This window comes from Nicotiana attenuata, chromosome 2 (genome assembly GCF_001879085.1).
Source record: "Nicotiana attenuata strain UT chromosome 2, NIATTr2, whole genome shotgun sequence".
In the NCBI taxonomy this organism is placed as follows: domain Eukaryota; kingdom Viridiplantae; phylum Streptophyta; class Magnoliopsida; order Solanales; family Solanaceae; genus Nicotiana; species Nicotiana attenuata.
Window position 1 is genome coordinate 32,779,353 of NC_031990.1, and position 14,343 is coordinate 32,793,695.

A 14,343-nucleotide genomic window follows, 5' to 3' on the forward strand; every position below is an offset into this window, starting at 1 on the left:
AGACTCATTGTGAAACTGATCCTTTAGTGGAGTTGTCTTCTTGTTCTTGACACACCAGTGACTTCAATGCCGGATGAACACTTTAATGCTTGAGAGAAAATCACTAAATGCACAAGAAAGTGTGGTGTTCCTAGCACCAGGTTGTTATACTACAAAAGACATCACAATGGTGATGTCAATTCTCGGTACACGCTTCTTCCCAATGAGAAGTGACTGTTGCACTATCGCGTGTACAGTTGCGGACAGTCACTTTCTGCAGTTGTGTTCCAGTTGTATAGTTGACTTGTACTTCTGTCAGAGAACCCTAAGGGACCAGGTCCCTGTTGTGTTCCTCTTTGTAACAGTTGCGGACAGTCACTTTCTGATGTTACGTTCCAGCTGTACAGTTGACTTGTACTTCTGTCCAGGACCCTGTTGTGTTTTCCTTGTGGTTGTCCACTCATTTGCTGGAGATCAGACTGGACATTGTTCATTTGAAATGTATACCAGGTGTGTCAGTTTGTCTGTCTGGTTCTTGACAATAAGTTTGTTATATCATCAAAACATAAGAAGCATAAGGCAAAGACATTGAAAACCCATCAACTAGCCTTGCCTTGTTCCTTGTTGTGTTTCCAAACTCATCAAGTTTGTTTCTGAATACCCACCTGGTTCCTATAACAGTTCGGTCAGGAGGTCATGGAACTAGGTGCCACAAACTGTTCCACTCAAATTGATGGAGCTCTTCTTGCATAGCTGTAATCCAGTCTGCATCTTTCAGTGCTTCCTTGATATTTTTGGGATTTATTTGAGAGAAAAAGGCTGAGAAGGCAAGTTAGTTTCTTATCTTTGATCTGGTTTGAATTCCTGAATCAAGAGGAGTGATTATGTTTTCAAGAGGATGTGAACTTTTGTGCTTCCAGTTAGACACCTGAGTCTCATTATTAGATGATCCAGGTATTTCAGACTGTGAACCTTGGCTTCTTTTTATCTCAGCATGTGGGGTGCCTTGGACAGCATCGACAACTCTATTTTCAGCTTTAATTGTTGTGATTGAGGGACCAGGTTCCCCTCCATCAATTGGAGATATGGTTGCACCATCCTCATTTTATTCCTCAACGTGGCTCATCATATCAACATTTCCATTTGCCATGTCAATGACTTCACCAAGGAAAATTGAATTGTTCTCCGTCTTGATCATTCTTATCATTCAAATCCTTTCCACATGGGTCATGAGATTCATTGAAGATCACATGTATGATTTCCTCAACACATTGAGTTCTTTTGTTGTACTTTATAGGCTTTGCATTGATGAATAGCCCAGAAAGATTCTCTCATCGCTTTCCCATTGAATTTTCCAAGTACTTCCTTGCCATTATTGAGGACAAACATTTGCAGCCAAATGTTCTTAAATGTGTCAGCTTGGGCTTCCTTTTGTTTATCAGTTCATATGGCATTTTGTTCATAAGGGAGCTGATCATGCACCTTTTCACCAAGTAGCATGCAGTGTTGACGGCTTCTGCCCAGAAACCTTTTGCAATGCCACTATCAATCAACATTGGTCTTGCCATGTCTTCAAGAGTCTTGTTCTTCCTCTCCACAACACCATTTTGTTGAGGTGTTCTTGGAGCTGAAAAATTATGAGTGATGACATTTTCAGCAAAGAATTCGTCGAATTTGGCATTATCAAATTTTATCCCATGGTCGGACCTGATACATACTACATTATGGCTCATCTCACCTGGATCTTCTTCACAAATGCCACAAACACTTGAAAGGTTTCATCCTTGGTTCTGAGAAACAGAGTCCAAGTGAATCTGGAATAGTCATCCACTATAACAAACATGTACTTCTTTCCTCCTCTACTTGGCACCCTCATAGGTCTACATAGATCCATATGGAGGAGATCAAGTGGCCTTAAGGTACTAACTTCCTTTTTGGGCTTGAAAGAGGATCTGACTTGCTTTCCTTTTACACATGCATCACACACCCTGTGATCCTTGAAGCTTGACTTGGGCAGACTATGAACCAGGTCCTTATTGACCAATTTGTTCAGCAACGTGAAACTTGCATGACCTAGCCTTATATTCCATAGCTCAACATTATCATCAATAGCACTCAGACAGCTGAGATCCCCATTTTTCAGGGACTCAAAGTTAGCAACGTAGATATTTTTGTATCTTTTGTCCACTAACACCACTTCACCAGTCACAAGATTTGTGACCGCATAACTTAGATACAAATTCCACTTTGTTTCCCTTGTAACAAGTTTGGGAAACACTCAGCAAGTTGTACGTCAACCCGTTCACGTAGTACACATTTTCAATAGAGTGAGAAAAAGACTCCTTCCAACTCCCAGAATGTATCTCTTCTTACCATTTACAAATGATACACTCCCTCCCTGCAGGGCCTTCAGTGAAAGGAAATCATTTGTACCTCCAGTCATGTGCTTCGAGCAGCCGTTATCCATGTACCATTGTTGGATGCTCCCTTTCACTATTCCCTGCACAAGAAAATCAAGAGTCAGACTTAGGAACCCAAACAAGTTTGGGTCCTTTGTAATGAGGAAAGGGGTGAATGAGGGCTCTTTTGGTCCAAGCAGGCATCACACGTTTTTTATATGAAGGACCAGGTTCCCTAGCAGTAGTTACTTTTTCAGCAAAAATTTTATTTTTTGTTGAGATTGAAATATGGCCTTACAAGTTTCCTTAAAGTGACTAGTGTTACCACAGTGAGTGCAGAGCCAGTTATCAGGTACAGTAACGTACTTGCTATGAGGGTTGTAGGGAGTCTTTTCCCTTTGAAACTCGATTCATTGTCTGTTTCCCCCACTGTTTGTACGCATAGCAGTGATTGCATCAGAGGACCAGGTCCACTTAAGTGATTTTTTTAGGTCACTCTTCACTTTTCCTAGGTTTTTCTGAAGTTGTTTGTTTTTCTCAAGCTCTGCACACAGACTAGATTTTACTGATTTTATCTCATCTTCAAGCCTAAGGTGTGCTTCACTTACAACTTTCTTTCCTTTTTGAGTGTTCCCAGGTCTACTTTCCCTTTTTAGCTCCTCAATTGTTTCCTTTAGGTCTATAACCACCACTAATAGGTCATCTTTCTCATGCTCAATGTTAGCAACCCTCTCAGTTAAAACTTCTTTCTCCTTTTTAACACACTCAATGGTCTCTTTTAGATTGACCACAACAACCACTAGATCTTCTCTCTCATGTTCTATGTTTGCAACTTTTTTAGTTAAGGCATCCTTTTCTTTCTTCAGACTCTCAATAGTTTCCTTTAAGTCTACCACCACAACTACTAGATCATCTCACGACTATTCTGCTTCTCCCAGTTCCACAGTTAATGCATCTTTATCATTTATAAGACTATGAGAAGCATCAATTAAAATATTTGCCAAAGACATAAGTTTTTTCGGAGAATAAGACTTTAGATTTCTTTGGACATCTAGGAAGTTTACCTCATCATCATCATCCTCATCTTCATCATTGTCAGATTTTGCCATAAGGAAAAAGATTGAGTCATACTCAGTTGCTTCACTTTCCACTGCCATCATGGAGTTATCACCTTGATCATCATCTTCTTCAGATTTGCTGGAAGAGTCTCCCCATGCAGCAAGAGCTTGTTTCACAACATTGTCAGCCGCATCTTTTCTCTTGAATGGTTTGTTAGGAACCTAGTTCCTCTTACCTGCTTTGTCAATGATGTGTTTGTATTGATCTTGCTTGAGGAGAGGTCAATCCTTGATGAAGTGTCCTAGCTTGCCGCACTTATGACATAGGTCATAACCTTTTGGCTTGCTGGAGTTGCCCCCTTTTGGAATGCCTCTATTTCTGCGAACCATTTTCTGAAACCTTTTTGTCAGGTAGGCCATATGAGCATCCTCACCACCTGAGTCATTGCTATCCGTCTTTAGGACCAGGTTCTTCTCCCCTTTGGGCTCTCTTCTCTCATTGTCCTTCTTCTTCTTCATTTCATAGGTCTTGAGATTGCCGACAAGTTCATCAATGGTCAGCTCCTGAAGATCCTTTGCCTCTGTGATGGCATTTACTTTGCTTTCCCAGGAACCAGGTAATACACTAAGTATCTTCTTGACAAGTTTGTTCCTGGGGATGATATCTCCAAGTGAGTGAAGCTCATTGATGCTAGATGTGAAGCGAGTGTGCATATCCTGAATGGATTCATCGTCCTTCATTCTGAAGAGCTCATACTATGTGGTCAGCATGTCAATTTTGGACTGCTTTACTGTGTTGCCCCTTCATGAGCTGTTTGGAGAGCTTCCTAGATCTCCTTAGCTGGTTGAACTGCTGAAATCATGTTGTACTCATCTGGTCAAATACGACAAACGAGGATTTTCTTAGCTCGAAAGTTCTTTTCAATAGCCTTGCGGTCAGCATCATTATATTCCTTTCTAGTTTTAGGAACTGTCACTGCGAGGTCTCCAATGGTCTTCGTAGGAACGAAGGGTCCGTCGCAGATGATATTCCAGAGCTTTGAGTCTTCAGCTATGATAAAGTCGCACATCCTTGTCTTCCACCATCCATAGTATTGGTCGTTGAATCTTGGTGGTCTGTAAGTAGACTGACCTTCTTCGAAGTTTGGCGGAGCAACCATGAGGATCTTTTCTAGATGTTAGCCTGATAGAAAGAACCTGCTCTGATACCAATTAATAGAAATTAAGGGTCCACCAAACTATATAGAGAACCAGGTTCTCTATTAGTTCCCACAGAACATGCACACACTGCAGTAAGTAAATGACACAATGGAGTTTTACGTGGAAAACTCCCAGCTCACGGGATCAAAAATCACGACCTAGCGTTGTAGGACTTCAACTTCACTACTGAGCAAACTTTAGATTACAAAATATTGTAACATAGGAATTAACCTCTTAATCCCTCACTAACTTGTAACAACACTATTACAAGTCACTTTGTAATAACTCTATTACAAAGACTTTACGACTCGACTAACTCTAGCAGGGTTTATGATTTACAAAGATTTCCTACACAATGCTTCTAACTAATCTAAGTAGGAATTACAAGTAGAGTGTTTTAACAAAGGTACAACACAACTAAGGACATGTAATAACTCGATACAGGGAACCAGTACGTTGTTATGTTGTTCTTTGTTCTTGATCCCCTCGAGAGTCACTTGCAAGATTGATAGATGACTTGAGAGAATGCTTGATCAATTCTTGAATGTGCAAGTGTTTTGTTTTACCTCTGCTTGATGTTAATAATTCATTTGTGACATCACTTGAATGATGCAAGCAAGTTAGGTAAAGGGTATTCCCATAAAGTTGACTGTTGCACTATTTTCGCACTGTTGCATGTGCAGGCAGCAACTTTACAGCTGGAGGAGTTGACTTGTACAATCACCGCGAGATCTGGTAGCTATTTGTTCCCTCTGCTGTTCCTTTGACTCTGAAGAGTTGAACTGTGTCCCCAACTGGAGACTTGTTGATCTTTAAGTTCTTGAGGATGTGTATCAGGTTCCTTATCTGGTTCTTAACAGTAAGTTTGTTAGATCATCACTACCATTCTCACTTGTCCAAGTCACACATTCCCTTCTCTTCTTCATTATTTGAAATCCTTATAGTTTCAGTTTAAGAAATTATGACAGAAAATTCCGATGATCCTACATTAGCTTGCTCGTGATTCGTTTTCCAAAGTCTTTTCTGTGTGTGTTCTTGTAATATACATTACTACTCCCATGTATTTTCGACTTCAGCAGTAAACTATGAATCTGTTTGGATAAAGCTAAATTTAAGAAGTTATTTAAGCACCAAGTGTTGAAAATCATTTTCTAAGTGTTAGAGCTGGGGAAAAAAATAAGCAATTACGTATTTGGATTGAAATATTGGAGCTGAAAAAAATAAAGAACAATTTTGAAACAGGTCAACCCAACAATTATCCAGCATAAGCCCTAGACCGTGGAACCTAATGAATAAAAACTATAGGGAGACATCGCATGATCTTATTCTTCTCGAAGACAATAAACACGTACACTAATTAAGTAATACTATATCTCAATATAAATGTTATTACATTTTATTAAAAGAATTACAAACCTTTCTAATCTCTCCTACTAATCCAGTCTTGACATCAAGCCTTCCTAACTTTATCATGGTTAAACCAAAATCCCTTGCAAATGATGGTGAATTACGAATCGATTTATTTCTCTGAAGATAGGAATCAATCACAGCTCGTGTAATTTTGTCGTCATAAAGCCTTGCATCTGAAGCTATAACTGCGAAACCATTCTTTATGTTGTGCAAAATCTGATCGTCAAATTTTCGTTCGCTTGCGTTATCAAGAGGTATTCTGAAATTTATGTTTCCATTTTTGGGGCATTTGCTTCTTAACTCTGGGAGGAACTTAGAATTAATACTTGGATCTGCATCTGATCTTCCAGTAAAATTGTATAATCTTCGAGGCATGAAAAAACAAGCTGTTGTGCCAATTGTATGTGCCCCTAGATGTATAACATGATGCATCAATTAATGTCAACCTAAAATTAAGTGACAAAAATATATGATATTATAGCTATAAACCAAATTGTATCCATGATTATGTATGTTTACAATTAGCATCACTATTTACCTGTCTTAATATACGAGTTTAACTTTTATATACTGAAAGTACAGAGCAATTTTTACTCGATTAATAGTTTGTTTGGCCAATCTTTTCCGGGCCAAAAACATTTTTTTCCCCTAAAATTGAAGTGTTTGGCCAAGCTTTTAGAGGGGAAAAAAGTATTTTTGAGGAGAAGCAGCAAAAAATAGCTTCTCTAAAAAAAATAGCACTTTTGAGAAAAATAGACTTAGAAGATGGAGTGTCAAACGGCGCAGGGCGGGGCGGATATGGTTCGGATCGAAAATGGATAATGAAAAAACGGATAAATTATCCGACCCGACACATATTTAATATGGATAAAAAAACGGGTTAACCAGGGGATAATATGGGTAACTATATTATCCATGACTTTTTGCATATGATCACTTTTGGGAGGATTCTTAGTCTCCCTAACTTGAGGAATCTCCAATTTGATCCTTTACAGATGTAAAAGCTAGACTCATTAGTTATCCATTTTCTAAATGGATAATATGGTTCTTATCCATATTTGACCCGTTCTAAAAAAGTTCATTATCCACTCCATTTTTTAGTGGATAATATGGGTGGTTAACTGTTTTCTTTTAGCCATTTTGTCACCCCTACTTAGAAGCATTTTTTAAAAGCTTGGCCAAACACTAATTGCTTATCAGAAGTGTTTTTCAAATAAATTAGTCAAACACAAACTGCTCCTCACCCAAAAAGCACTTTTGAGAAAAATACTTCTCAAAATAAACTGATTTTTGCAGCTTGGCCAAACAAGCTGTAATTCACCAAAAATATAACTACATATAATTAACTTGTGGAATTAACAATCTATAAATACGATATGTAACTTGCTATAATTACAGTATCCCTGTTATATTGTATGTGTAAGTCAAGTTTAATAAATGAAATAGATGGGTTATATCATAGGAATGGATAAAATTGAAATAGAAGGAATAGATCATTACCACTCAAAATGACGAGTTCTTTTTCAGTAAAGCCTTTATTTTTGAATTTTCCTTTTAAAACATCAATTGAGTCATCCACATCTGGCATTGCAGCTGCAAGAGACAAATCGGATACTCTACCATCTCTTCTACCAGTCTCAACTTCATAAAATGGTCCGCCAGCCTATATCTCATAATGTATCAAAAGAGAATTAGACTGTTACTAAGTATTCTTAATTAAGAAAATGCAAATACATAATCATGATATATCACGAAAGATTGGAATTTTTTTTTATCTTAATTCATCAACACAGTAATCCTAACATGGAGCTCTTTCTTAATAATCTCAAATTACACAAAAATAACATGAAATCGGAGGGGAAAAAAAAGTACATGTCATACACCTATTTTTTTTGTCATTTAAAAAAAAGGAAAGATATAAGTCATACACATGACTAAAGACATGCTATTCCGCCTTAATTAGTACATTTTCACATTTAATAGTAAGGAAGAAATTAAAAGCGAAATAATAGTATCCGGAATCAATATATGTATGGAAAATAATTTAGTTTTACGTCAAAAGTTGAAGTAGGCGTTTGGACATGAATTCCAATTTATTTTTTTTTAAATTTGAAATTTTACTAAAATTTGAATTGAAGATGAAGTTGTGTTTGGTTATAATTTTTGCAACATATTTGGATGTCTTTTTTTTTTCAAAACCATGAAATATGATTTATACCACACAATTTGCAAAAAATATCAAAACCACCCCAATTTGGTTAACCTACTTGAAACAAACAATCAAACATACTATTGTTTAACTGTTATCATATTATGCTTTACTGCAACACACAGAAGATGTAAAATCAATATCACATGTTCTAATTCTACTGACACAGAAGGTGCAAAAGCAGGTATAGCCACATATTCATCATAACCATATAATCAAACTTCCAGTAGGCAACTTCCAATATGCAAAGTTCAAAGAATATCGGCGCAGCTGATGGGAGATGCCAACCCCTTGCTGGATTGGGATGGCAAAGGCAGCCGCACACTTTAGTGAGAAGAAGACGTGCTGCTTGTATTTTGTGTGTTCTGACTTTATGGAAGAGAAAGTAGATAGTTGATGGTTACCAAGGTTAATAATTGATGGGGTCTTTTGATAAATTTTAAAAATATAGGGTAAATTTGTAAAACTAAAAAATAGCAGCCTTCCAATTTTCAATTGCAAAACTGGTTCTCACTAGTTTTTCAAATTTGAAAATGCATTTTCAATTGAGATTAGAAAAATTATAAGATTTTATTAACCAAACACTATTGAATTTTGTTCTTCTTTTTTTGAAAAAAAAAGGAAAATTTTCTTATGTGCAAACAGGCTCTAAGTTTTATACACTGACAGTGTAAAAGATATTTGCGCAACCAAATCAATTACAAAATAATTACAAGTAAATCATTATGTTAAACATTAATTATAACCTATAATAAAAATAATAACTAACTTGCTAGCACGTATTAAAATAAAGTAATAGAGTAAGAAAAAATTTAGAAAGTGTATATATAACTCAAGTGGGTTTAATGCATTACCAAGACGACAGCGTCTCTAGCAGCTAAAGCAACAATATCTGCACACGATACTACCCCTGGGCATTGACCTTCCAATCGAGTTTTGGCTTTCTGGATCTCTTCAAATCCACCCAGGCCTTCGTGACCAAATGCATTTCTTTCAGGTTCTTTAACATTATCAATCAAAATTGATCCATCACAACCCTTTAAAAATATTTCAAAAAAAAAAATGTTCGGTTAAAATTGAATAAGGTTGACATACTAAAAATGTGGAAGAAAAAGCTAGGAACCTGAACAAAGCAATCATGGAAATGGAGTCTAAGTAACATGGCTGGCATTCTTGGTTCTCTTTGGGAAGCTTCTTTTACAACAGAGCTAACAATGGATTCTGCATTATTGCATCTTTGTGAATAAAACCCAACTCTAAGTTGTCCATTTAGAGCTGTTATTTGTATTAGAAAGCACATAATTGAACTGAAAATTAAACTCTTTGAATTTCTCTTGCACAATGCCGCCATTGTTAGATTACAAAGGAAGCAGAAGAAGTGTGCAAATGAAAGATCAATGGGAAATTTTAGTAGTAGTAGTAGTAGTCAAGTAAAAGAAGTAAAAAGCATTAAATATATAACTGAGATTTTGTCAATCTGTCTATTCACTAACTACATGTCATCCATGCGTTCTTCTTTCCAGCAAGCGCTTTTGTTTTTATGTTGTTAATTTTATTTAATTACTTGATTTTTACATTTTCTCTTTATATATAACTGAAATTTTACATTTTTATACTACATGATAGTAGTTAGACTTATAGTCTATTTGGCCAAGATTTTTTTGGCCAAAAGCACTTTTAGATGGAAATTGAGGTATTTGGCCAAGCTTTTAGATGGAAAAAAATATTTTTAAGAAGAAACGGAAGCAAAAAAAAAGTAACTTTTCTGCAAAAACACTTTTTTGGGAAAAATTTTTGAGAAAAATACACTTAGAAACAGTTTTCAAAAACTTGGCTAAACACTAATTACTATTCAAAAATATTTTTCGAATTAATTAGCCAAACACAAACTGGTTCTCACCAAAAGCACTTTTTTTAAAATGCTTTTGAAAAAAGCACTTCTCAAAATAAGCTGATTTTAGAAGCTTGGCCAAACAGGCTATTAGAATTGCGTCAAATTGAAGGTTTTTCAACTTTTGTGTTAAGCTTTAACTTTTAATAATACAAATATTAGTATCAATACACATTTTTATAATATTTTATATGTATAATATAGATAAATACTTGTTTATTTTATATAAATTGGAATTATTAAATTATTCTAATTAGGATTTTCCGAAAATAAGAATGAGGGAGGTTACAGCCAGCATTCACAAGCTAAATTTTCAACAGATTTGATCACAAGGTGTGAGAAAGGAATATTAATTATACAACAACTTGGCTCTATTCAAAGGATCAGTGTAAAATAACAAATGTGTAGAGTAGTAGCTAGTTCTCACCGACTTCTTCCCCGTGAAGGAGATAAGGATCTTGAGCTCAACTATCATGTCTGTTTCTAAACAGCCATGTGCTTTTGACCCTTTCGGTAAAAGAGAAAATAAAGTTTAGAGCTAGCTACTTATGGCAAAAAAAAAAATGTTCAACATTTACCAATAAAATTTGATATGTTGTTCTATTTTTTATTTTATTTTTTGCCTACATTATTTTCTTGTGGTTATATCAGCGGTAGAAATATTAAAAGAAAAAGTGGAGAAATAGAATACTTACTGTTTACCCTTGAAATTGGGTAGCAATTAAACTTATAATGTAGTTTTAAGGACACGTGATTTCACCTAACACCAATTAATAAATGTAAAGATCAACAATAGAAATCAACAATAGGATAAAGCAAACCAATGTTTGAACGAAATTCAGCCCTCGAGCTTGAATACCCTGGAACTGGTTGGTGCAAGAACAGTTAAAAATATAACAATCTGATGAACAAGAATATAAATTAGAAAGTATGGTATTGCCTTGATATGCGTGAATATAAGGTGCTACAAAATGATTAGGACCCTCATTATATAGTAGAGGAATCTTGTCTATAGTACAATTCTAATTACGGAAGTAAATCTTACGATTAGCCTAAATAACCGCCGTTGATTTGATCTATTCCGAGATTTCCGCCACGATCTTCGACCAGTCACGGATATCTCGCTTTTCCGTTATTGCGCTTTGCTCGAAGGCTGCCCTGTTTGGTCTCGATCTCGACAGGCACCTCGATTCTCGAACTCAGTACCTTGTCCTTGTGCTTTGATATGATCCACTACGAGGCCGACCCTTGATGCAACTCCCTGGTCTCGATCAAATAGTAAAATCGGGTTGGCTAGGTTTTAACCGTATACACTTGCGTTAAGAAAAAATTTACGATAAAAGGCTTTATTTTTTCCTGAATACGATAAAAAAAAGTTGAAATATAGTATTAATTGTAGCCGGTGAACAAAGAGGTGGGTTAGAGACAAGGGTGTTCCTTTTTTCCTGGTAGGAGGAAGAGGGGATAAATTAAGTTTGACATATATTCCTTAAGGGGTATTTCACATCGCAGAAAATATTCACATTCATGAAATTATATTTGAATAATCCGGTAAGCATGTTGTGTGTGCGCCTTGTGCCAATAAATATAATTTCTTTGAAGAGATCACATAAATTTATTTGTAAATATATCTTGAGTAATAAAATAAAAATTAAATAAAATAGAGTAAGTTCTTAAACATTATGAATATTGATTCTATTTGGTTAACTAAATAAAGGAGGAACATTGCCCCATGGAAGTCATATGCCTTATTGTAATTTTGATACATGAGTTTTATATTTGGTTTAGAGCCGAATTGAATAAGTAAAAAGCGTTATCTTATATTAAATTATTTTCAATAGTACTTCAATATACATATGAACTTTACACTTGTTCAAGGAAGACTTGGGAAGTCAAGTCTAAATATAGCAAGCCTGGAGAGTTGTAAGAGATGAAACAAGATTTCTAGTGTGAGGAACACCATATTTCTAAGGTACTATGAATATGCTTCAGTTTTACCTATTAATAATTACTCTTTCTGATTCAATTTAGATGATACACTTTGCTTATTAGTCCGTCCCTAAAAGAATGACACATTTCTACAATTGAAAATAATTCAACTCTTCATTTGACCCATTTTACCCTCATTGAGAAGCTTTTATAACCACACAAATGTCATGGCCCACAAAGCTTTTAAGATCACAAGTTTCAAAAGTCTTTTTTTAATTTCTTAAACTCTGTGTCGAGTCAAACTACCTCATCCAAATTGAAACGGAAGGAGTATAAAAAAACTAGAGTGAGTCTTATCATAATTAACGTTCTATCCTAGACCGATGGTCAGTCTAAGAAGACCATCCAAACATGGGAGGCTATGCGAGATAGTTCCTTGATTTTCGAGGTTGTTGAAACAAATATCTATCTTGAGTAGAGTTGGCCTATAGCAGGAATTATCAGGCGAGTATAGGCATGAGTAGTGGTGGCAAAATGGATTCCATCCATATTATCCGCTTAATAATGGGTTGGATAATAAACTTTTTAAAAATGGGTCAAATATGGATAAGAATCATATATATGGACGGTAGTTGGAGTCGGCGGCTCTACCAGGGTTCCCTCATCTGAGATCTCTGGGGAAGAGGATCAAGTTGGCCCTCGCGAACAGCTTGATGCACTATCTTCCTTCAACCCTTTGAGCGAAATGCGGCAAAAGAAAAGGAAGGAAAATCCATGGACCGACCCCATCATCTCCACCCCGTAGGAACTGCGAGATCACCCCAAGGACGCCTTCGGCATCCAGGGGTCACGGACCGACCATAGAACCCTGTTCAATAAGTGGAACGCATTAGCTGTCCGCTCTCAAGTTGGGCAGTCAGGGTCAGAGAAGGGCAATGACTCATTCTTAGTTAGAATGGGATTCCAACTCAGCACCTTTTGAGTGAGATTTTGAGAAGAGTTGCTCTTTGGAGAGCACAGTACGATGAAAGTTGTAAGCTGTATTCAGGGGGAGTTATTGTCTATCGTTGGCCTCTATGGTAGAATCAGTCGGGGGACCTGAGAGGCGGTGGTTTACCCTGCGGCGGATGTCAGCGGTTCGAGTCCGCTTATCTCCAACTCGTGAACTTAACCGATACAAAGCTTTATGATAGCACCCAATTTTTCCGATTCGGCGATTTGATCTATGATTTATCATTCATGGACGTTGATAAGATCCATCCATTTAGCAGCACCTTAGGATGGCATAGCCTTAAAAGTGAAGGGCAAGGTTCAAATGAGGAAAGGCTTACGGTGGATACCTAGGCACCCAGAGACGAGGAAGGGCGTAGTAATCGACGAAATGCTTCGGGGAGTTGAAAATAAGCATAGATCCGGAGATTCTGAATAGGGCAACCTTTCGAACTGCTGCTGAATCCATGGGCAGGCAAGAGGCAACCTGGCGAACTGAAACATCTTAGTAGCCAGAGGAAAAGAAAGCAAAAGTGATTCCCGTAGTAGCGGCGAGCGAAATGAGAGCAGCCTAAACCGTGAAAACGGGACAACTTAAAAAATGGATAACCAATGAGTTTGACTTTAAAATTTACAAAGACTCAAATTGGAGGTTTTTTAAGTTGGGGAGACTAGAATTTCTCCCAAAAAATGATCATATTCAAGAAGCCATGAATAATATGTATATCCATATTATCCGTCAATTAATCGATTTTCTATCCGTATTAAATACGGTTCAGGTCGGATAATTTATTCGTTTTTTGTATTTTGCATTTTCGATCTATTCATATCCGACTCAACCTGCCTGTTTGCCACTGATCACGCCCAACTATGCCTTATAAAAAGGACTAAGCGGTCGCTGCAAATATAATCCGGTTTACAAGTCCGGAGTCGAATCCCACAGAGAACTAAGGTTTAGCTATAGTTGTTCACTATCACCAAGAAGACAAGCTTGAACAATTCCTAACTTATAGATATTAAGATTCTTGTGTTTAACTACTTAACTAACAAATTAAAATAGTAAATTAACAACTAACGATACTGAGGGTTAGAGAAAAGATTAAGGAGGTCTAGAGTTATGATTTCCCCTATTGTCGGAATCCTTCCCGCTGTGTCTTCTATAATTTCGCCTAAGTATTCTCTACCGATCATGAGCACTCTTATTACCGTAAATTTCTCCCGAGTAATTACGATAATTTAGTAGACGCGCTCTCCCGAGCTACGCTAGCTGGCTTTTAA

The 14,343-nt window shown here is 36.7% G+C and overlaps 2 protein-coding genes across 2 annotated transcripts; both read right to left on the reverse strand.

Moving 5' to 3' along the window:
* On the reverse strand, positions 355–4,177 carry LOC109218192. The gene is made up of 4 exons (XM_019382543.1): positions 3,772–4,177; positions 2,987–3,267; positions 2,353–2,479; positions 355–446 (listed from the first exon to the last, which is right to left on the reverse strand). Exons 1-4 carry the CDS (start codon positions 4,175–4,177, stop codon positions 355–357), a joined length of 906 nt encoding a protein of 301 aa, XP_019238088.1.
* Positions 5,845–9,673, reverse strand: LOC109222909 (peroxidase 43-like). The gene is made up of 4 exons (XM_019387200.1): positions 9,379–9,673; positions 9,110–9,292; positions 7,547–7,709; positions 5,845–6,456 (listed from the first exon to the last, which is right to left on the reverse strand). Exons 1-4 carry the CDS (start codon positions 9,604–9,606, stop codon positions 6,026–6,028), a joined length of 1,005 nt encoding a protein of 334 aa, XP_019242745.1. The 5' UTR covers positions 9,607–9,673; the 3' UTR covers positions 5,845–6,025.